The 25052-nt window shown below is 39.9% G+C and overlaps 1 protein-coding gene across 4 annotated transcripts; it reads right to left on the bottom strand.

Annotated features, from left to right (window-relative positions):
* Positions 1 to 1273: 1273 nt before the first annotated feature.
* On the bottom strand, positions 1274 to 20446 carry LOC124135196 (sulfotransferase 1A1-like). Of its 4 annotated transcripts, none has more exons than XM_046500450.2 (6): positions 20303 to 20446; positions 16486 to 16711; positions 15699 to 16019; positions 3415 to 3515; positions 2673 to 2817; positions 1274 to 1606 (listed from the first exon to the last, which is right to left on the bottom strand). In XM_046500450.2, the coding sequence occupies exons 2-6, from the start codon at positions 16655 to 16657 to the stop codon at positions 1491 to 1493; spliced, it is 855 nt and encodes a 284-aa protein (XP_046356406.1). In that variant the 5' UTR covers positions 16658 to 16711; positions 20303 to 20446; the 3' UTR covers positions 1274 to 1490. The 4 variants fall into 4 exon arrangements, with proteins under 4 accessions (XP_046356406.1, XP_048252281.1, XP_046356404.2 ...); XM_048396324.1 differs by lacking the exon at positions 20303 to 20446 and adding an exon at positions 20156 to 20233; XM_046500448.2 differs by lacking the exons at positions 15699 to 16019; positions 16486 to 16711; positions 20303 to 20446 and adding exons at positions 3854 to 4180; positions 4793 to 4994; positions 6255 to 6406.
* Between the last annotated feature and the right edge of the window lie 4606 nt (positions 20447 to 25052).

Below are 25052 nucleotides of genomic sequence, written 5' to 3'. Positions count from 1 at the left end.
TGCAATGGTGGCTAATTATATGTTACTATAGAATTATTCAACAGATGGTAATTTAGTTTCATCAAACTCGACAAATCATCCATATATTCGTTAGGATATATACCCTTTCTCAGCAACAAATGTCGAGATACCTGATCGGTGTATTGGTTCGTTAAAGCAAAGTCATTTGGATTGTTGGCATTAGCTCAACTGTCCAGAGAAGATAACAGAAACTACGCTATCTATGAATCTGAGCCCATTACTTTGTTTTGTTCTCGCTTTTCCATCCTTGTCTGTATAATGTATTTTTTTTGTCAAAGAGCATGATATATATCATTCCATGTTATGAGGAATACATCTTAAGCCGATATCAGTCTTTGAGATAGCTTGCATTATGAGATGAGAATCCTATCCTCTAAGATTATGAAATAGAACGGGGATTGGTATTGTTTGGGGATTTATTTAAGTTTTAAGTTGGTTCACCATCATACTATACAACTATATATCCAAACCCGCAAGCCTTATGTTGTTGAGCTTGACATGTCTAACTGCATTCAGTTCTGCATTCGGGGCGGTCGGGTAGCCTTGTGGTTAAAGCGTTCGCTCGTCACGCCGAAGACCCGGGTTCGATTCCGTATTATACGGAGTGATTCATCTGTGATAAAATCTATGTCCATCATTTACAACCCTCCTCAATTCGGTGCGTATTAAATGATTTGCTTGCATGGTTCAGCCCAAGTTAATATTGTAGAATGGAGGGAGTGATTGTTGGTTAACGCCATAGTGAGTAATGTTCCAGCTATATCACTGCAACGTGTAAACAACTGAGTCTGAACCAGACAGACCAGAGTCTGAAAACCAAATCCAATGGTACTTAGTCAATTCGAGCAACACACATAGATTACAATTTTCCCCGAAATTCCGGTAAGAACTTGGCCCTTATGGCTGATGATGACGTGTGTGCATGACCCGTAATAACCTGCAATCACACACACACACACACACACACACACACAAACACACACACACTCATGGTATCTTAGTGGGCACTGTAAAGTCAGCATTTGTCCACACTAGTATTCTTGGACCCGACGTTAAACCCCATTTCACCCCACCTCGCTGCTGGAGGAAGTCACCCCCAATCTGTCATGGCCACCTTCGCATGACGAATGTGAACGTGGACTCATCTGAAAACATGAGGACCTTCGGCGATTCCCCCAGTTTCTATGCTCAAAACACCATTGGCCACCATTGTTTTTGTTGCTGAAGTGTGATGTGCAGACAAATGTAGATCTAATGTTTCAATCCTTTTATTATGGTCACAGTTCACATTACAGTACATACATGGACAATGATTTTCAATGAAATAATATACTCTTTCACAAAGAGAGTGCCCAATTGTGGAAAACACTGGCAATCATGTGTCGTCCACCAGCAATGCCGCGCTATTCAATTTGCCTACTCAAACTACTCTAGCCATTTCTACCGCCTCTCCCTTCTCCACAATACCATTATTTCAATGAATATCTGAACTCCAAGGGACAATCCTTCATCTTCTCTTTGAAGAGATGGTCACACCACTCATTTTGAGCGACAGTGAACCAATTCTTCCAGTCGCCAACCTCACCTGACAAAAACAAAAGTCAATGCTTGAATCAAATGGTAGAATATTGTAATGATGTATGTTTGATATATACGATTTGAAAAAAAACATATCAGGTTGCTGGTATCTATAATGTTAGTCTCCGACAAAGCGTCCGACCCATGGGAATGTAGTATTGCTTCCTTTAAATAACCATCTCAAATCGTTCCAATGTTTATATAAGGAGCATGACAACAAATATACGGACAAAGGCAAGCTGGGCTGACAGTACTAGAGCTTGTTAATCTCGTCTAACCTTTTATCTTCACGTCAAACATTAATAATCAAACACAATATGATAATTGGTAAAAGATACGGAATGATCTATCAGTGGAAAGAAAAAATCTCAAAGTCATTATCTTTTAAGAGACAGTTAAAAACAAATCCCCTTTCACTTTTTACGACTCTTCCAACAAGCTCGCAGAGCATGCGTTACTGTGTCAATGTTAGCGCTATACAAGTGTGTATATATATATATATATTATTAACACCTCATGAAAAAAAACATGAATTTCGTAAACCCAAAAAGATTGAATCATCAATTCACAACATCTAATCACCCATGTTAGTCGCTTCGTAACTGCAAAAATGCAGCATATCTGCATCTTTCAACAATCATATATATAATTATCAGCTTCCTGAATTGCTCAGGGAATTCTCGTGAACAGTCAATTGGTCAAGGTTGTTTTACAGTTACTGAACAAAGGATCCCCTTTTGACAGCAGAGCTGTGCTACCATGCCTTTCTTCGATGTCAAGTAATCCCTACCCTCTTCCTACCTCTGCCTAATATGTAAATGACTATTAGTGACAAGGAGCAACCCTGTCTAAAAGTTTCTAGATATTACATTGCACAGAACGCACTGGATCACATTTCAAATATAACCTTTTCTAGAATTCTGATTCCACATAACATCCTGGGCAACTAACAATCACATTTTCTTGATATTCCATTCCACAGAGGGTACTGTGAGATTCATACAGCTTTTAGATAATCCATTCTCACACTAGATATTCCAACTGACACAGCGCACTGGGAGATAAATGCTCACCTTTTCTATACATGACTTTGGCGAAGGGTGACCTGCTTTTCTGCATGGAGGCGAAGCTGCAGTGATCACACACTTCTTTCACAAACTCATCACTTCTGTTAATTCCAAGGAAGGCTGCCACTTTTTTCATCTCGCGGAATACATTCTTTGAACATGTAAAACGTAAACATCAATCATATCCCGAACAGACCGAAAGCCTGAACATGAACACACGACATTATAAACAAATTAATATACTGAACACACGAAACGATACACATGAACACACGATATTACAAACACATTAATATACTGAACACACTAAACAATATACATGAACGCTCGTTCAGTTGTACAAACAGACTAAAAAACTGGACACACGAAACATATACATGAACACATGCCATTGGGAAAACTAGAAGCGCTAGATAACGTGCCTGCTCTTGTCACATTTAACTTTCACGATCCTGTTATAATGAAGTAACTAAACTGGGCTCACATGGTCACGAAATATGCTTTGAAGACGCCAAAGTAATGCGTCAGTCAGTGAGATGCGTTTTATGCCGCTTTTATCGATGTTTCAGCAACTGAGACCAACATGAATGGACTTAATACAATGTATACGTACTTATTTGTGAATTCGAACTGGAGACATTGATGTAAGGAGATTGATCCACATGGCATCAAGCCCATTTCCCCGACAATGAACATCACACTCAACACTATTATTTGTAAACAAAAGAAGAATAGCAAAACCATGTACCTCTTGCATGTCTTCATAGTTAATCGTCAGTATTGGGACGTCAGTGGTTTTCTTCACCTCCTCCCAATCCTTCACATAGTCGAACCAGGAACCATATTCAACTGAAATAAGATACACACTGGTCACAAATCCATAGTCAGAAATAAATCGTATGGTAAAGCGGTTGGGTCTATGGTGTGTCAGAAATGTCGGTCGAAAGCCCAAAGTGACGTCAACTTCTCGATAAAAACTACGACCAAGCAAATGGTGCTGACAAAACAAGAATGATACTCATGTCGGATTTGGGTTTAAACTCGTGGTCAATGTACCCTGGCACAGCCAACGGATGGTAGAACTGTTATTTAAAGTAATGTGTGATATGCAAGAAGAAAATATCGATCATCAGCTACAGTACATGTTTGCCATTGCATGACCAAAGAAAAATACGAAAAGCCCTCACACTTCCCCTCAAGTGAGGGTCGGACGAAATTCTTCCACTCTCCATTGTAGGTGTAGACCTTCGATATTTTCTTCACATGGTTGTAATAAGAAACAGTCACGTCCTTGGGGTTCCTTGTCACGTACAGGATCCTAGGTTTATTTACCTTAACCTGCTCTGGAAGTTCGTTGAACCTCACGTGAGTGTTCAGGATTCTGGGAGAAGGGACATCTTTGTAGTAGTCATCAACTTTGCAATTTTCCATCAAGTTAAATCCTTTGGCCACTTCATCAGGTTCGAGTTGTCCCGCCGCCAGCAGGCAAACCATCTCGTAGACCCAGTGAGTGCCTGCATAGAAATACCACAGGGGCCTTCATGGCTTTGGAAAAATCGATTCCATTTTTTTCCTTGTACTTGACACATATTTGTTTTTACTACTAATGATAGTGCACTAGTGTGATATTCATGTAATGAAATTATGTATACCCTGAAACAAAGCAAAGTCTGTGTTTGATTTGGGATGAGATCGCATTTGTGTTTAACGACCAGTAATGTACTGTGTAATACATGTATCCTGTCACCATATAATGAGGGGCGGTTGGGTAGTCTAGTGGTTAAAGCTTTCGTTCTTCACGCCGAACACCCGGGTTCGATTCCCGACATGGGTACAATGTGTGAAGCCCCATTCTGGTGTCCCCCGTCGTGATATTGCTGGAATATTGTTAAACGCGGCGTAAAACTATACTCACTCACTCACTATATAATGAATAACGACCTGATGGTTTTCATACCATATCCCCCAAAACAAAACACAGAGAAACATCCAATGATGTCAGGTTGGTTGTCTCACATTTTCAGATTATCTTGATGTAGACCAGAGATTGTAAGCAAAATGTGATTCCTGACCTGAGGAAGATTTTGTCATAATTATATTTCTGTATTGATAAGTAGTCTACACACCTGACTTTGGAAAAGTACACACTAGAATATCGTCAGAGCAGATTGCAGCAGATGGTAATGTCTCCAGAACTTTTTTCTCCATACATCCGGGGAAATTTGGGTATTTGCGGCCATTGTAGCTTAACATCGTCAACTCATCTCCACCATCATCGGCTACATGTATCAACTCCATGGCAAGTGCAGGTCGTAGGTTTCTTCACTCCTGAATGTGGTTACAAATGACTTAAATCGGATACTGAAGTATATTTAGGGAGTTGTTTATGGTTATATTGCATTGGAGATAAACCGGAAACGATAAAAGTAAACCGGTAGTTCTAGACATTCGGCGAATCTGGACAATGCAATCCAGTGATTGATATTGTGATCAACTATCAGCACCGTTGGGGTACGATGACATGCCACGAACCAAGTCGCCAAGCCTGATCACTCAATACATCATATCGCCTCTTACGCTAAGCATATGTTGTTGGGGGCCAATTCTTAGCCGGAATGCCTTCGGAACAGGAACATCCTTGTAGGATTGCCAATCTGACGTTAAGGTGAGGTGAGGTGAAATGGGGTTTAACGTCGCTTCCAAGATACACATGTTTTGAGCTAGCGATGTGCAAGCAAGTGTGTGGCTGCTTGTACTAGTCCGCACTAATGCCGATTTATAGTGCTAGCTCACTGAGAAACCATGCCACAGTTTAACATAAATACCCCACTCAGACACAGTATACTAACTCTGAGCCGACCAGTCCTTGTTTTAGCCCCTTTATGCCGAGCGCCAGACAGGGTAACAACAAGTACCATCTTTTAACGTCTTTGGTATGACGCGGCCGGGGATCGAATCCCGGACCTTCCGCACTCCGGGCGGACGCAATTCCACTAGACAACAGAGGCGGTCATCTGACGTTAAGGAACCTGACATATCATGTGCACTATAAAGCATAGACTGAGTGAATATGACATATGACATGCAATTAACATCCGTGGGCTGATGAGGACATAATCAGTTTTGAGCAGACACATCACAACCGAGATTGCTTTCGACTGCAGTTCACATTGACAGACACAGTTGTTTCAGGAGACACGCGAACATGTGTGGACGCATTTATTTTCCATACTGGACAGAGAGTTTTTCTCTCACGACTCCCTGGAAAGAGCATGTGCCCGGGGGGGGGGGGGGGGAGGTAAATCTGTGGGTCGATCCCTGACCGCATTATAGCAAAATACATTATCTAAAAGGTATAAAATGTGCTGTTACCCTGTCTGGCGATGAGTCAGAATGATGGTATTTCAATGAGCAAACACTATAAAACCTGGTACCTAGTATAAGCACCAACTAGAACCTGCCAGAAGGTAGCTGTATATGTGAAATTATATTGAACTTACCGTACCACCTTAAGTTACCATAAGACACCAGTTGGTCAGGAAAACATACATATGTTACGTTATACACCACAAAACAACATATACTCACCACTGGTCGGCCAACCCCCTAAATATACTTTCTTATCGTAGCAGTTTTCATATCTGACTGTTGCGTCATTCAAAATGCGAACTTTGCCACCCGTTCACGTGCCCGTCGTACCTAGTTATTGACACAAGCTGAGACCCTCCTTTCAGAATGTGTGTACACTATTAGGTCATCGTGTCTTCTTGCACACAATACTCGGTCATGTTGTGTAAACATTCGGCTGCCAGTTGATCCGAACACAGTATGCTAAGTACAAAGGGACCACTGGCACACAATAATGGATCAAATATCCTAAAAGTAGTCTTATTTTGTTTTTATGGCAACTATGTAATGTGTTTCATCAGACTGCTGAGTCACACGACGAGTTCTGCGGCCCACTCACATGCTTCTCGTACATTGTTATCAAACTAACCAACGGTATATGGAGAAAACATTTGACACGTTAATACAAGTACGTGAAATATTAGACTGTTGGAAGAATTTTCGCCCATAGAGTAAATACCATATGTAAGAAATACATGTACAGAAGCTATTGTTAAACGATTTCAACATGGGATTGAAATAAAATAAGATCAATTAACAACGGATGGCTGTTGCGGATTGTTTAATACCTTGTCCATATTTTCCATTCAGTGCATGCGCGATTTCGGGGACTGTTTCCTTTAATGTCAACACTATTTGAGTGTGATTCATAAACAAATTCTCATGGTCGGAATCGTACAATTCGGGTGACACGATTATCAGCGATTATAAATAATGAAGTAACAAGATAAATTGGTAAAAACCATCCAAAGCTTTTGAAATCTGTGACTTCTGAACAAAGACGAGACTTACATCTAGTCTCTGAAATGAACATATCGTACAGAAAAAAAACAGTTGTTCAGTTATCTTAATAAAATATAATAAAAAGGAAGCCCAGTGATTCTCTTCATGTTTAGATACTGCAGTAATCTAGACTTGCCAAACATTAAAGACGTGCATGGGCTGTATTTGATATATATTTGTATCAGGGTCTAAGACAGACTAAACAAAGACTTTCAGACATAGTAAGTGTAAGATATTTATACCATCCTGGTGAACTCAACGAAGGTCAACACCATGAAGCTGTTTCAGTTTGGTCTCTAAAGATATATAACATGAGTCGATTGGATATGAAACAAAGTAAGCCTTTTTCATATTATATTAAAGATGGGTCAGCAGGTTGTTTTTAATAGTAGTACTCTTTATCAGAATCTTACTCACATCAACATTGCCTACAGTCCGGTGGGTTAAGTTGACTCACAGCCCATCCATACAAATTATTGGCGTCGAGATATAATATGTGTGTGATAGCTTTACTCGAATCTTATCCTTCTCCGTATTTTTTTTTGGCCGTAATTTTTGGCACCTCTTAATCCCTTTTCAATAAACAACTGACTATGCTTGTTTTAAGGGCAGCTAACGGGATCTGGAGGTCAGGCTCGCTGACATGGTTGATATCCAATTGCGTGGATTGATGCACATGAAGTCAATCACTGGATTGTCTGGTCAAGGCTCGATTATTTACAGACCGACGTCATACAGGTGGAATACTGCTGAGTGCGGCGTTAAAAAGTAAAGAAAACAAAACAAACTCAACAAACAAGTGCTTATCATAATCAGTAAGTAGTTGTATTTCAACATTAGTCTTCTTCAATCATGCATCCCAACAGAGTCAGGGACTGGAATAGTACCTTGCTTCCAAACCATATTGATTTAAACAGGTCTTTCGAAATATCTCAAATACATCAACGAGTAATAGTACATCAATCTTCAAGTATAGATCATGACAAACACATCTTACTGCCTGATTTATCCCACACATTAAGAGCATGTTTATAAACAACATCATTCATTTTTAATTCTGTTTGGTAACTATAGAATTATTCAACAGATGGTAATTTAGTTTCATCAAATGTCGACCAATCATCCATATATTCGTTCGGATATATACTCTTTCTAAGCAACAAATGTCGAGATAACTGATCAGTGTATTGGTTCGTTAAAGCAAAGTCATCAGGATTGTTGGCATTAGCTAAACTGTCCAGAGACAGTTACGCTATCTATGAATCTGAGCCCATTACTTTGTTTTGTTCTCGCTTATCCATCCTTGTCTGTATAATGTATTGTTTTTGTCAAAGAGCATGATTTGTATCATTCCATCTCATGAGGAATACATGTTAAGCCGCCATCAGTCTTTGAGATAGTTTGCATGATGAGATGAGAATCTTATCCTCTAAGATTATGAAATACAACTGGGATTGGTAGTGTTTGGGTTTTAAGTTGTTTCACCATCATACTATAAAACTATGTATCCAAACTCGAAAGCCTTATATTGTTGAGCTTTACATTCAGTTCTGCATTCCGGGCGGTTGGGTAGCCTTGTGGTTAAAGCGGTTGCTCGTCATGCCGAAGACCCGGGTTCGATTCCCGAGATGGGTACAATGTGTAAAGCCATACTCCGTTCTGCATTCAGTATTTTCAATCTGTATTATACGAGCTTCAAAGTAAGCGTAAATTATGAATGATACTGGCATTTGATTACAATAACGATCAAGTTTTAGTGTTGTCTTCTGAAGGCATATCGATCCTTTGAGCATTCTGTCCAACACCTCCCCAGTCTTCTTTTCCTTATGAGTTGTTTGATCATAATCTTTTGTCCATGTATAATGTATCTACTATTATTTATAACCAGAAATAATAGAAACAATTTCTCAAAGCTTATCCAGTTAACAACAGTTTGATTAGAATGCCCGAAAATATTTATAGCTGAAATATTTTGCTTTAATACGTTATTAATTTGTGAGATCGGTGTATTTATGCCTTCAGTTGAGTCCATCCGTTTTGGGGGTAGGACTGTTTGTATTGCAATTTGAAGGAAGTAAAGTAGATTGAGTTGTCCCGCCTACAGCAGGTGAACCATCTTGTAGACCCAGTAAGTACCTGCATAGAAACACCACAGGGGGCTTCATGGCTTGGAAAAATAGATTCCATTTTTTCCTTGTTCTTGACACATGTTTTTTTAACCACTAATGATAGTGCACCGATGTGATATTCACGTAATGAAATTATGTATACCCTGAAACAAAGCAAAGACTGTGTTTGATTTTGGATGAGATCGAATTTGTGTCTAACGACTAGTAACTGTGTAATCCATATATCATGTCACCATATAATGAATAATGATCTGATGGTTTTCCTACCATATTCCCCCAAAACACATTTATGGCTATGTTGTTGTGCAGCGAAGCGTGTATGAGTTGTTTGATCATATTATCGCCTGCTTGAACTCTTTGTCCATATGTAATGATATCTACCATCATTTATAACCAGAAATAAATTGGTTCTAGGGACTATTTCTGGGGCAAAGCTTATCCAGTTTACAACAGTTTGATTTGAATGCCCGAAATTATTTATAGCTAAAATATTTTGCTTTAATACTTTATCAATTTGTGAGATCGGTTCATCTATGCCTTCAGTTGAGTCCATCGGATAATTGGATAATTCGTCAAATAAAGGGCAGAGAGGGCAGTGTCCAACTTTCAACTTGATCCTGCTCGTGAAAGGGACCGCAGATCAATGTTTTCTTTATATCGAATATTGTTTCCCTATTTCTTTTTAGGTCTAGCAACTATTGTTAAGAGAAGAAATCAAAATAATATCACACAAATACATGGGCTTCAGCCAAGAGAGTCTCCAATCCGAAACCACAAAAGCGAACTATTTTCGGATTTCCAGGACAACAGCTTCTTTAATATTAAGGTTTTCAAGGAGAAGATTGTTCCGGTCCATTGCGCGACTGTGAGTGTATTTTGTCAAAACGTTCCCATTGAAAATATTCGTAATTTCTAAAACTATTAGCATGTATGACATGGCTAACGTCTAAATGATACAAAAAGAAATGATACAATATTATGTCATGATTACTTTCTTGACATACATTTATTGATATAAGCAACCCAAAAGTAATCGTCCATGATGTTCACCAACAGATTTGTTATTCAATATACATTCATGTATTTTTGAACATATTCCATCTTGATAAGCAACAATCAGTTTGCAAACTTTAAAATAAATACCAAGCCCCCTTGACCAATTATTTACTATTCGATTAAAAGCTTATATTTTTTTCAGATTTATGCTTTGGGAAAAAAAATAGAAATTGCAATAATCAAACCTGTGGTGCTCTGTTAACAGTTCTATTTAGACTTTCTTTTCAGATACTTGCTGTTTGGAAGCTGATCTGTACTGGTCATATAACGTACTTATAAACACCAACAGTTTCATTCTCCTACACGAACACGGTGTTCTCATCCAAGTTGTTAAATTATAGGAACGTGTTACAGAACGTGAAATTGGCATTTCATGATGTAAATTCCATACACATCCGCACAGAGAGATATATTGCTTACCCGTGAAGATCCGGCTTGCTGTAAAAGGCGACTATGCATGTCGTTTCAGGCAACTAACGGGATCGGGTGGTCAGGCTCGCTTACTTGGTTGATGCAAGTCATCGAATCCCAATTTCGTGGATCGATGCTCAGATGCCAATCACTGGATTGTCTGGTTCAGACTCGCTTACTTACAGACCGCCGTCATATGGCTGGAATATTGCTGAGTGGGTCGTTGAAAAACCAACCAACCAACCAACTGACTTCCTCCAGTAGCACAACATCACCAGCATGACTTCATAAAAACATCACGGGGAGATTGTTTCGGATCTTGTCACCTTGTTTAAACAAATGTTGAACCAGTCGTGAGGACATGACCCATTATTGATCGAGTCACCTCAAACGTTATTTTTTGGACAAAGCACCTTCGTCGTCTTTCTTGGTTGTTTTTACCCTGACAACACACTGCTCACTGTTGATTGTCATGTTACACCTTGTCTTTCTTATCAATCCATCACTCGATACCTCTTTATAATGTCCCCGACCGCGTCATACCAAAAGACGTTAAAAGATGGTACTTGTTGTTACCCTGTCTGGAGTTCGGCATGAAGGGGCTAAAACAAGGACTGGTCGGCTCGGAGTCAGTATACTGTGTCTGAGTGGGGTATTCATGTTAAACTGCGGCATGGTATCTCAGTGAGCTAGCACTATAAATCGCCACCAGACCGGAATAGTACAAGCAGCCACACAAACACACACACGTACATGCACGTCGCTAGACAGGTGCAATAATCTTGGACGCGACGTTAAACCCCATTTCACCTCACCTCACCTCTTTGTTATGCTGTAATCATCTGTTATTTCAGAACATCCCCTACTTCTTTTGCACAGTACAATTATAAGCATTAAATCTGCATATTTATATTATTCAGTCCTTTCGGACGTACGGGTTTCGAAGTTACCTCTTTGTTTGAAACTACGTCTTAATAATATTCTCTTCACAAGAATGGGTCATTGGTTGGTTGGTTTGTTGTTTAACGCCGCACTCAGCAATAATCCAACTAAATGACGGCGGTCTGTAAATAATCGAGTCTGGACGAGACAATCCAGTGATTGGCATCATGAACATCGATCCACGCAATTGGGATCGATGACATGCATCAACCAAGTCAGCGAGCCTGACCATCCGATACCGTTAGTCGCCTTTTACGACAAGCATAGTCACCTTTTACAGCAAGCATGGGTTGCTAGGAAGTCTGTAACGATACGTACACGGTGGGCACGAGGATGACCGTCTTGTTGCGGTAGTACAATCCAGTTACCCTTTTTGACCGACAATACTCAGTGGTGTTCCGGTAGTCATGATGATCCCGACATATATCATAACATTCCCACACCCAATGTTGCCTTACGTTGACGTTCGCATGACGTTCGTTGGGACGCCTCCACATACGTCTACACCTATCCAGACAGACTCATCTGAAAACATTACACAAGACCTTCGGCGATTCCCCAAGATTCCAAGCTCAAAACACCATAGGCGGCTGTCATACTAATTGTCAGCATAGCTGTTTGGGTTTTTGTTGCTGACGTATGATGTACAGACAAATGCAGACCTTATGTTTCATTCATTTTATTATGGTCACAGTTCATATTAAAGTACATACATAGACAATGATTGGCAATGAAATAATATATTCTATATAGAAAACAACGCCCGATTGTGGATAACACTGATATTGCTTATCAAAATACAATATATATATAGAGAGAGAAAAGTCAAAATTCTTGAAACGCTCTTTGAAATATTGGTAAAAAGAGCATGCTCGATTGTATCTGAAAAGTTGTGAAATGTAAACACCAAAGGCTTGAGCTGCTGGAATAGTGCTCGACATGAAGGGCAAGTTGACTGTTGGAAAGTTGAAGCCATCCCTCTTGCCATATAGTCTTGTGGAGAGTGTTTTGTCACTCTGAATCTTTATGCGTAGATCTAAATATGTAACAGATGAGGCGGACCCACTGGTCTCTTTTATTTACAGTTCGGGAGGGTAAATCAATGGAAGGGAATTGGCAATGTGATTGTTATTGAACGATATCAAACGATCGAAATTATAGATATACCTGAAACTTAAATTAAATTTAAATTTGCTTTCATTTTTGATAAATGTCATGAACCTCTGAATATAGATACGTCACTGCATCTGTGTTCACCACGTTTTGTAACAGAAGCCCCATGGATCAAGGAATCAAGTTTTTCCTTGAGTTTGCCATGTAGGAAAGTGGTTCTTTTTGAGATTACGAAGCAAGCAAATCCTTTGCGTTTTTGAGCATCGACACGGTATTAATTCCACTTACAGAAAGTCCTTCATTGATTGTATTAAGGATTATGGTTAGTCTTTGAGACAGGGATTTGTTGATCATTTGCTTGACCTAGCAAAACATGTCTCTTTTGTACAGATATTTATGGAGCTTTGGAATCCCGTACAAAATAGGAATGGACAAGTCTTCAGGTTTTGGAATCAAGTCAAAAATTGATAGTACTGATGGTTTTGGTTTGGGTCAGATGTCTTCCTCAGATCGCACACTGGCCTTATATATGGTATTGTTTGATATGTCAATTTTGCCGAGTTCTTTGATCAAACAATTTATGTAGTGATGCTTACAGATAATGGTTATGTTATTTGAGGCCTTGTCAGTGGGATCAACTACAACTATTTCATGTAGGGCAGCCAGACTTTGTGTGACAACTGGCTGGGACAGAATGGGTTTATTCATATTCCGTTTTCTCCTTCTAAGTTTGTGCTTTCTACAAATGACAACCTTAGGCACTGACTTAATCCACACTTGAAAGACATGTTTCTCTTGTCCTTTGGGCCATGTTTGGCATATGCATAAGCTCAAATAACGCAACTTGCTCCCATCCAACCCCCCACTCCATCCGCTCTACCAAAACCCATGCACCATTGCATCCGTTCTCGCCGCTCCACTCACTCCAGTGAATCCATCACTAATCTAGCTCTTGGCATTATTATCATACCGCGCTATTCACTTCGCCTACTCAGAGTACCCCAGCCATTTTTACCAACTCTCCCTACTCAACAACACCATTATTTCAATGAATATCTGAACTCCAAAGCACAATCTTTCATCTTCTCCTTGTAGATTTGCTCAAACCACTCATTTTCAGCGACAGTGAACCAATTCTTCCAGTCTCCAACCTCACCTGACAAAAACAAAAGTCAATGTTAGAACATTGTACTGATGTATTTCTACGATGTCATGTAATCCCTACCACGGCCTAAAATGTAAATGACTATTTGTGAGATGAAACGACCCTGTCTAAAAGTTTCTAGATATTACATTCCACAGAGCGTACTGGACAACAATAATAATAATATTTTTTTCTTGATATTCCATTCAACAGAGAGTACCGTGAGATCCATGCTCACCGCTGTTAGATAATCAATTGCACAGTGTGTACAGGAAGGTAAATAGTTATTACATCTGACAGCACACTGGGAGGTAAATGCTCACCCTTTCTATACATGACCTCAGAGAAGGGTGCCTTGCTTTTCTTCATGTGGGCGAAGCTGCAGTGATCACACACTTCTCTCACAAACGCATCACTTCTGTTAATTCCAAGGAAGGCTTGTATTTTTTTCATCTCCCGGAATACATTCTTTGAACATAAAAAAACATAATCATTACATAATCACAGACCGAAAGCATGAACATAAACAACCGACTTTATAAACACATCAATATCCTGAACACACGAACCAAACACATGAACACCCGTTGAGTTGAAAACACACCAGGGTGAAAACTCGAAGTGATTTACATCAACACTAGATAACGTGCGTGCTAATTTTAGATTTAACTTTTATAATCCTGTAACAATCAAATAACTAAACTGAGCTCACATGGTCACCAATTTACTTTGCAGCCGTCACAGCAATGAGTCAGTGAGTCGGCAGCTTGGACCTACATGAATGGGCTTTATATAATGTATATATTTGTAGCATCGAACTGGAGACCTTGATTTAAAGAGCCTTATCCACATGGCAACAACCCCACATCACTTACAAGGAACATCATAACCAACAATCTAACTAATACCTCTTGCATGTCTTCATAGTTAATCGTCAGTATGGGGACGTCAGTGTTTTTTTTCACCTCCCCTCAGTCCTTCGTGTAGTCAAACCAGGAACCATAGTCAACTGAAGTAAGGTACACAAAAGTCACAAAATCATGGTCAGGAAAAAAGTAAGGGTTGGGTCGATATGTGTCAAACTAAAGCTCTACATTAGAAAACTCAAACCTCATTATACTTGTTGAAGTTTGTTGTCACCTATGTCGGTTACAAATGATAGTGTACACCTTTTCCAACTTGAATGGAAATACAATGTCATATAAGGGAGGTGATGATAACTGAATCACAAAGAAGTTCCTAGGCTTATCCCAACTCGGAGTGTACATGTACATACATCAAATGTGATACAACCTGTGTCAAAGTGGTATTCATCAAACAACCACATAAGTATATGCTAGTAGATAAATGACTGTATACATGTAGAATTGTACAAGAAACAAGAAACACGATGCAAGTTAATCATGAATCAAATATTCATGTCACTAAGGATATTAAATGACAGCATTATTAAAGCAGGAATATATTTATCAAACATTTCATTTACCTGCAATCCATTCACAGTGTAGCATCACAGCATACATTGTATGTATCGAGACTATTGCCATGGCCCGCCACGCGTTGTCGGCGTGATACCCCCATAAAACTCCTAATTAGTGCCATAAAGCAACACAATAGTTTTCTCAGACATTGCAAATTATTCTCAAATCATTCGCGAATTATTTGCAACTTTTCCACGGATAATTCGCGAATCATTTGCAACTCATCCGCGAATTATTCGCAATTGTACTGCAGAACTCGATAACAAACTTGTGCGTTGTAGTGTACATGTATGCAAGAGCTGTGTGCACAATTGTGTGACCAAAGAAAGATACGGAAATCACTCACACTTCCCCTCCAGTGAGGGTCGGACGAAATTCTTCCACTCTCCAGTGTAGTTGTAGGCAAGTTTCTTCACATGGTTGTAATAAGAAACAGTCACGTCCTTGGGGTTCCTAGTCACGTACAGTATCTTAGGTTTCTTCACTTTAACCTGCTCTGGAAGTTCGTTGAACCCCACGTGAGTGTTCAGGATTCTGGGAGAAGGGAAGTCTTTGTAGTAGTCCCCCACGTTGCAATTTTCCATTAAGTTAAATCCATTGCCGAATTCAGCACGGTCGAGTTGGCCCGCCACCAGCAGGCGAACCATCTCCCAGACCCAGTGAGTACCTGAATAGAACACCATTGAGGGGCTTCATGGCTTGGGGAAAATACTTTCAATTTTTTCCTTGTCTTTACATCTATATATTTTTCTACTTCCATTAATTGTTGTTCAAGGAAGAGATAGTCATGACATTTTGTGTGGCCTAAAAGCTAATCAAAGGCATAGTATACAATGATGAGATCGCATTTGTGTTTAACGACCACTAATGAACTGTGTAATACATGTATCCTGTCACTATATATTGAATAACGCAATTGGGATCGATGACATGCATCAACCAAGTCAGCGAGCCTGACCACCGGATCCCGTTAGTCGCCTTTTACGACAAGCATAGTCGCCTTTAACGGCAAGCATGGGTTGCTGAATACCTATTCTGCCTAGATCTTGAAATTGTAATCAATCTGTCATTCGAGACCTGATGAAGATGTTGTCAAAATTATATGACTGCATTGATAAGTACAGTCTACATACCTGACTTAGGAAAACTACACACTAAAATGTCATCAGAGCGGATCTCAGCAGATGGTAATCTCTCCAGGACTTTTGTCTCCATACATCCGGGAAGATTTGGGTATTTGCGGCCATTGTAGTTTACCAGTGTCAACTCATCTCCAGCATCATCGGCTACACGTATCAACTCCATGGTGACTGCAGATCGTCTGTTACTACACTCCAATAACCAGAGAATCTGGATCGCCTGAATGTGGTTACAAACGACTTAAATAAGAAACTGAAGTATATTGAGGGGGTAACAAACGTTATTTTGGGGATAACACTTTCTTAGTAAAGTACAGATTCTAGTACTTTTTTGCGGTTGAGTCCCGTCTGGGATTCGAACCCACACTTGCCAGAGTAAGGCACCTAATCGCCAGCACACAAAGTCTGCGATCTAACCCACTCAGCCACCGAGGCTTCCACAAAAATGATAGTCCGACAACAGTAGTCTAGATCACGTACTTTGAGTACCCCTCTGACATGGCCCCCCTGGCCGAAAGTTATGAATACATTTAGAAAGTGGTCAAATGTAACAAGGGTAACAAGGTTTAGAGTTACACTGTATTGGAGACAATTGTCAAACTGGCGTGAACGAACCTGACATTATGCGTTAACAGTATTACAAAGCTGTTGACTATTGTCAACCTGACGTGAACGAATCTGACATTTTACGTGTACTACAAAGCTGTGAACGATTGTCAAACTGGCGTGAACGAGCCTGACATTATGTGTTAACAGTATTACAAAGCTGTAGACTCTTGTATCCCTGATTTAATGGAACATGACATATGCACATATATGATGTATGTTATAACCCCGGTGACAATTGTCATCATAGACTGAGTGAATATGACATTTGACATGTAATTGACAGCCGTGTGCTATTGAGGACATAATCAGTTATGAGAAGACATATCACAACCGAGATTGCTTTCGACTGCAGTTCACATTGACAGACACAGATGACTCAGGAGGCACACGTACATGTGTTGATGCATGTATACTCCAAACTGGACAGAAAGTTGTTCCCTAAAAAATCCATGACTGTCTCCGTGGTGTCGTGAATAGAGCATTTGTCCCGAGGACGGAAAAAATCGGTGGCTTTACGTCGCAGGCAAGATTATTGCACTTGAATAACGACATGCATGCACGCGTGCGCGCGCGCGCGTGTGTGTGTGTGTGTGTGTGTGTGCAGCTGCTTGTACTAGTCCTGACTTATGCCGATTTCATAGTGCTAGCCCACTGAGATACCATGCCGCAGTTCAACTTGAATACCCGCCTGAGACTCAGTTTTCTGACTCAGGGTCGACCAGTCCTTGTGTCAGCCCTTAATGCCGAGCGCCAGGCATCGTAACAACAAGTACCATTTGTTAACGTCTTTTGGTATAACGCGGCTGGGGATCGAACCCCGAACCTTCCACTCTCCTGGCGGACGCTCTACCACGAGGCTACGGAGGCGGTCTAAGCATTAAGGGGAATACAAGGACTGGCCGACTCAGAATGAGTATAATGTATCCATATCCGTGGGGTATCCACGGTAACCTCCGGCACGGTATACGTATCTCATTGGACTTTGGGGGCGGTCGGGTAGCCTAGTGGTTAAAGCGTTTGCTCATCACGCCGAAAACCCGGGTTCGATTCCCGACATGGGTACAATGTGTGAAGCCCATTTCTGGTGTCCACCGCCGTGATATTGCTGGAATATTGCTAAAAGCGGCGTAAAATCAAACTCATTCACTCACTCATTGGGCTTGCACTACAAAAACCGACCGTTATAAGTCCGGCGCCTAATACAAGCAGCAAAACACGCACGTGGCCTAAAGTAGCTGTATAAGTGAAATAATATTGAACTTAATTACCCCACCACCTTACCTTACTTTACGGCTGAGTAAATGCAAACACACTTGATGATACATATGTGACGCGTAAGTTAATTTTGACAACCCGGGCCAAGTCGGTCCGAACACAGACCAAACACGTCCCAAAGAGACTATGTTGAGAATGTAGAGGGAAATATCTTCACTTTGACCAACGGTTTGGCTTTACATACCACAATCTGCGACGCTTTTAAGTGATATTTAGGCAGATAAAATGCTAGTCTATATATGTAAACACATATGATTATACACCTATGAGGTCTACGTTGATCTTTTGACAGCCGGAGCCGCGTCGGACCGAACACTTGTGAAACTATAGGGAAAAGAGCTTCACTCTAACCAAAGAGTAAGCCTTAACTTAGGCAAATAGTGACATTATTGTCGCCTGCAGCCTGTTTCTACTTCAATCCATCTGAACGCTGCGCCTCCACTGCCACATATAAGGAGTTGTGCGTGCTACCCGTACCTGGCTAAACGCCTAATTCACATGTGTCTACCTGTGACGTCACTACAATTTGAATGTACAGTCAAATGTCACCTGTCAGTCTGGTAGGATGGCCGACAGTAATCAACACCTTTCTGATGTTGTCATTTCTTGTTAAAGATAAAGGTCACCCCTTATATATGCCCCCTATATATATGCTAGTATATAATTGCTAGTGTAGTAATAATACCGAATACAGTACTGAACAAGAAGAAAAGGAGGCGTGGCTCACTAATACCCCCGACCCGCCTAGTGTGTCAATAGTTTCAAATTAAATAGCGAGGATAGGGTTAGGGTTTGAAAAATTCGTGAAAAAAATGGAAAATTAATAGAACATTCTTTTTCTTTTGACTGCACCCCTCCATATGACACAGATTATATGTACTAAGTTTGAGATCAATCCACTGAATAGTTTAAGAGAAATCGCGTGGACAAAGTTTTCGGACGGACGTTAGGGTTTGGAAAAATTCATTAAAAAAATGGAAAATTAGTAAAAACATTTTTTTCTTCTTCTGACTGCACCCCTCCATATGACACAGATTATATGAACTAATTAATGTACGATCGCTTTTAATGTAAACATCGTGCTAATCGCCATTACTAACTTAATTACTTCACTAGCATAGAACGTAAGACAGTGTACATGTGAAAGGAATAATACTATGTGTGTATTGTCATACAATATTACACCCAAAACACTAGTTTATTGATCACTGACTTCGTGCCACAGGTGTGACGTCAGAATGTTAGCATGCAAAGCCAATCAGTGCTCATATATATTTGGCCTATTTTACTTCTATCATTATTATATATATCATATAATAAGGACAGTCAATTGTCAACAGTTAGTCTGGTAGGATGGCCGACAGTAATCAACACCTTTCTGATGTTGACGTTTCTTGTTACAGGCAAATAAATACATTTTAATGAAACTCCGTCTTCCAATACGTGTCTGTTACAACTAGAAGCCTGACATTATAAAGAGATATTTACTTAGATATAGTACTATTCTATAGATGTAAACGTTATGCTGGACAGAAGAATTACTTTTTTCACGAGAATTGTATTTGATACGTTTTAGATCCTATTTCGTTTAACGATTCCTCTTTTACATGTAACACTGCTCCGCTCACTGAGCTCGTCTTCCTGGTTTTCAAGCGATTTACTCGCAGTGACTTAATTATGCTTCACGTTTTAGATTTGTGATTGTTCATTAATGTCACGTGTGTATGTTCTATCAGTAATATATGGGTATAATGGAGTACTTAGCCAACAATAACGTTACCCGTCTCGGCCCAGCCCGACGTTCAGGCAATCCCCTCATTGAGCTGGCGCTACAAAGCCCGTATGCTCCGGGTATGTACAAGCAGCCACACATACGTGCCGGAAGGTAGTTGTGAAATGATATTGAACTTATATCCCACCGACTTACCTTACCATACGGCGATAAGGCACTAGTTGGTCAAGAAAGAATGCACACGTTATGTTATGCACGTTCAGGCAATGCCTTCATCGGGTGTGCTCTCGAGCTCCTAAGCCCTGCACAACAGATAATCACCACTGAACGACCAAGCCCCCTGAATACTATGGAGGCCGAGAGGGGACATCGATTTCCCGCGTTCTCGCGTTCCTGCCATATTGCTTCATCGCGCGGTAAAGCAATATCCCATCTTTACCACTAGGGGTCGCACGTGTTGTCTGTTTCAGTTTTGAGGGAATGTTAAATTTTTCTCACTATTTACTTGAACATGAATTAACTGTATAGATGTAGGTGATTTTATTTTAGAACAATTCACGGATTTTCTCGTAAAGTGCAATTATTGATTGATCAATGTTTCTGTTCAGGAGTTTTATGTGACTATAACACCGAAAGCGCGCGGCGCGTCATGGCAATACGCTCAAAATAAATCAGGTTTAAATCTAAATACACACTTTTCAAGAGAATTTAAAGAAGACCTGATTCGTCATCCGACTATGGTTAATCAGTCAAGGCTGATTGTATTGTAAAACACAATCTCATACTTGTGGGTGTTCTTTAACTTGTTTTGAGTAGTATATGATGTTACAGTGTGAATGTCATAATACTGTTTTCCGTAAATATTCTTTTTGACATTTGATTTATGATCAACTTGTATTGTGTCTCTTGTCTTGAGCAAATCTACATGAACAACCTATATGTACTTGTATATAGTAATTTGATAAACACAGCTGTGAGTGAGTGAGTACAGTTTAATGCCGCTTTTAGCAGTATTCCAGAAATATCACGGTGGGGAAGACCAGAAATGGGCTCACACATTGTACCCATGTGGGGAATTGAACCTGGGTCTTCGGGGTGACGAGCTGAAGTTTACCCCCCCCCCCCCCCCCCCCCCCCCTCTCATCGCTGTGACAAAGGTTTTATCACAGTTGATATGTGTACTTGTGTACTACACATATGGAGAAACATCCTAATTAGTGTGGCCACTCAGTTAACGTTGATAACAATATGAAGTGCATTACTATGACTATAACATATGTTAAATCAACAGTCATTCTTATATATATTTTGTGTATATTTTAAGTATAGTTTTGTCAAATTATGTATGTGAGTGGGTTGGATGTGTTACCTGTCTGTCTCCCTGTCAAGCTGGCATGGTGTGTGTGTGTGAGTGTGTGTGTGTGTGTGTGTGTGCGTGTGCGTGTGCGTGCGTGCGTGCGTGCGTGTGCGTGCGTGCGTGTGTGTGACTCGCTGTCTGTGTATACATGCGGTAGATAATTACATAACTCACACCAGATTGCACAACTGATAACGACCATACAATGTGATAGATAGAGAATTGTTACAAAACTATGAATATTCATGCCTGAACAAAGAGCTTATACTATAATCGGATATCTCGTCTTACCTGAAGGGAAGACAGTTTGATTGAAAGAAATTATAAGAAACGAGTTGTTTTTAAACAATATGTACAACGCATTCCATTTCTATTGTCCAAGGAATGAGGTTACGGGTTAATGACGCTCCCAAAAGTCGTATATGTGACTTAAGGTAAAGACATATATCTGATCGATCTGAACTTTTTAAGGGAAACATAACAGAGTACATTTAGAACTTTTGTCTGCATATACTTCATCCATCATACCGAATATCATTGTCATTCATAACTCGGACGAGCTCGTATTCGGCTTAACTCTAAATCTGTTGACCGACATTCTTTGGACAATGCAAACAATACAAATTACAATACAATCAGTTATTTCCAGATCGTGGTTTATTGTCAGCAATGTGTTATTCAATATTTTTTATTTAGAATTTAGATTAATTTCATGACCCGCAACGCGCTGACAGCGTGATAGCCTGATACAACTCCTGACTAGGGCCTCAAATCACTTAATTATTTATTACGTAAAATTTCTGTTGATTGTTTTTTTTACAGTTTCCGACGTCTGTGCAGTTAAATTTTGTTTAAGAAGGTAGTGAGAAAATGTCAACATTCCCTCCATAAGTATTATTTGAAAATGTGCCTGGAAAAAACTCAGCTCTCTGTTATGAAAAATCTCATCTCAGCACACGCACGCACGCACGCACGCACGCACGCACGCACGCAAATGAAGAAAACCACAGCATGCCCCACCCCACCTATATCCATATATTATATCGGGTAAGCCCCTTAATTTTACTATAACGCGAGAAAACGATAGAGCGAGAAAGCAATGTCCCCTCTCGGCCACCACAGAATACACTTTGTTATCGTGGCAGTTTTATGTCAATCTGACCGTTGAGTCATCAAACGGGCGAGCTTTGCCACCCGTAAACCCGTAAACCCGCTCACATTAACAGAGACTGTTGGAAGAAAGTTCGTTCTTAAAGTGAATACCACATGTAAGAAAAACAAATGGAATGCGAGCCACAAATTGTCATTCTTGAAAGAAAACTGTGATTATGACGTATTTTCACTAAATGATCGAATGCTAAAATATATGACAAACTCTCTGTTCTAAATCGTCTATGCAAATAGAAAATTTATTTTAAAAATAATTAGGTTTAAACATGACTGCATTTACCTTTTATCAAGTTTACACTTTCATTTGTTAAATTGATGGCGTTCTTTGTATGCATTAGTGCAACTGCTGCAGTTTAATGTTTCTAGATACAGTTGTTAATTACACATCAAAATGGCGATTAACTTATAATGCATCGAAAAGTATAATTGTTGTGTTTCATAAAAAGAAGCAATTATTGTGTACGCATGCTTATTTGTCACTCTCGAGATTATAACATACCTTTGTTTTATAATGTAAAATATGCGATGTTGTTCTACAAAGTAATCTTTTTATTCATTTTCTCCTCTCTGTTGGTCTAAATAGTAGTGACCTACAACAGTATGCAAGTATTAAGATATTGAAAAGAATTATTTTGACAAGTATTAATGGATGTGAATTACTACCTCCTCTGCATGGTAAAGATCTTGAATTAGCTGAAAGTACCCAGCGTTACATTGCCAGGATTGGTTTTGACAAACGTTCTCCCACTGATGCCGCTATTGCTAATCTAGGACTTTGGAGCTTGGTTGGCTATATATGGATACATGTAGACTTCAGCTGCCGGGGCGTCTCTGCAATAACTCATGTGTCTCAATTTGTAAAACTGTTTTCTGCGCATCAACTTCACTCTATTATTTTCATAACAATAATTTCACAGTTTATGTGGAGTGTTGCTTTCACCAGCCACGAAATCTTACCTGCTTCATCATGTATTTCACTACGTTTGCAAAGTGGAATTCTCCGCGAAGACAACACTGTAAGTGGAGAAAGATTGTGTTAAATCAGGGGGCACGGGTGGACCAGTCGTCTAAGGTGCCGCGATTCGCTGTGAAGAGTTGCGTCCCTTGGGCATGCCAGAAACCTATGATTGTGGGTTCGAATCCCGGTTCGCCCCGACTATGTTTCTAGGTTTGTCAGCACCATACCCGTGCTTGTGGGTTTCACCGAAGTGGTAAACGTCTGAGACCTGCATCACTTCGGGCTTTCCTCCCACATTAAGCTGACACGCCGCGATATACAGTCAACTACGGTTATAACGAACTCGCTTACAACGAACTGACGGATATAACGAACTTACCTAAAATTAGAAGTCCCTTTGAGTTCGTTATAACCGAGGTTTACTGTAACTGGAATACTGTTAAAAGCGGCGTTAAACCCAACTCAGTCACTCACTCATTAAGTGTTAAATCAAATAACTACCCACGAGGAAGAAGTATGGAAATATCACTAATCAAGTAGAGCTGACCGGTTTCGATATTCTAAAATTTACACAACACTTACTCCTCATGTGCTATACATCATTGTTAAGTTAGATCCAGAATTGAGAGAAAAAATACAGTATGTAATAAGGAGTGGATCCAGAAGCAAAATATCTAAAGAATGTGCAAAATGTAATACTTTTGCTAATGATTATTATCATCATGTCATCTTAAACTGTTGATGTCTACTTTCAGGGAGAGATGTATTCTTTTCCGCTCTAACTGATTATCTTGATGTTGAAATGTTTGTCAAAATAGAGATGATGGAAGACCATGATATGTTAGCATTATCTTTTGGTGCAGATAACAATGACATTGATAAAATAACGTGGCATTTCACTATTATTGACTTCTCAAAGTATTTGTATGAAATTAAACATATCCTAAACAACGTGTTGTAATCTTACCAATATTTCTCACTGTTGAGAGCCTGCGAATATGCGGGACATTATATATATATATATATTCTGGAAGAAATTAAAGACAGTCAGTCAGTCAGTCAGTCAGTCAGTCAGTCAGTCAGTCAGTCAGTCAGTCAGTCGTTTATTACAATACTATAATCGCAATTATCAAATATCGAAAATCCCCGTCTATCATTGAGTTCAATATATCAATGTGTTATCTGGTTATAATAAGCCTGAGCTTGACCTTTGAAAGGGAACTGGGGGTTTCAGAGCTCATGATAATATAGTGATCATTCGTACGTAATGCTATGCACCATAACACAGCAGATGCTCACCACGGATCGACCCAAACCCAAACTGATACTATGTTATTGCAGCAGTTGTATAGCAGACTGTTGTGTCACCAAAAGGGCCAGCTTTAATTTGCCCCCCCCCCCCCCCCCCCCTACACACACACACACACACACACACCTTTCACACACACACACACACCTTT

Source organism: Haliotis rufescens, unplaced genomic scaffold (genome assembly GCF_023055435.1).
Source record: "Haliotis rufescens isolate VD_foot unplaced genomic scaffold, xgHalRufe1.0.p SCAF_15, whole genome shotgun sequence".
Classification (NCBI taxonomy): domain Eukaryota; kingdom Metazoa; phylum Mollusca; class Gastropoda; order Lepetellida; family Haliotidae; genus Haliotis; species Haliotis rufescens.
Note: the sequence above shows the minus strand (reverse complement) of the source record. Positions and strands in the feature narration are given on the sequence as shown.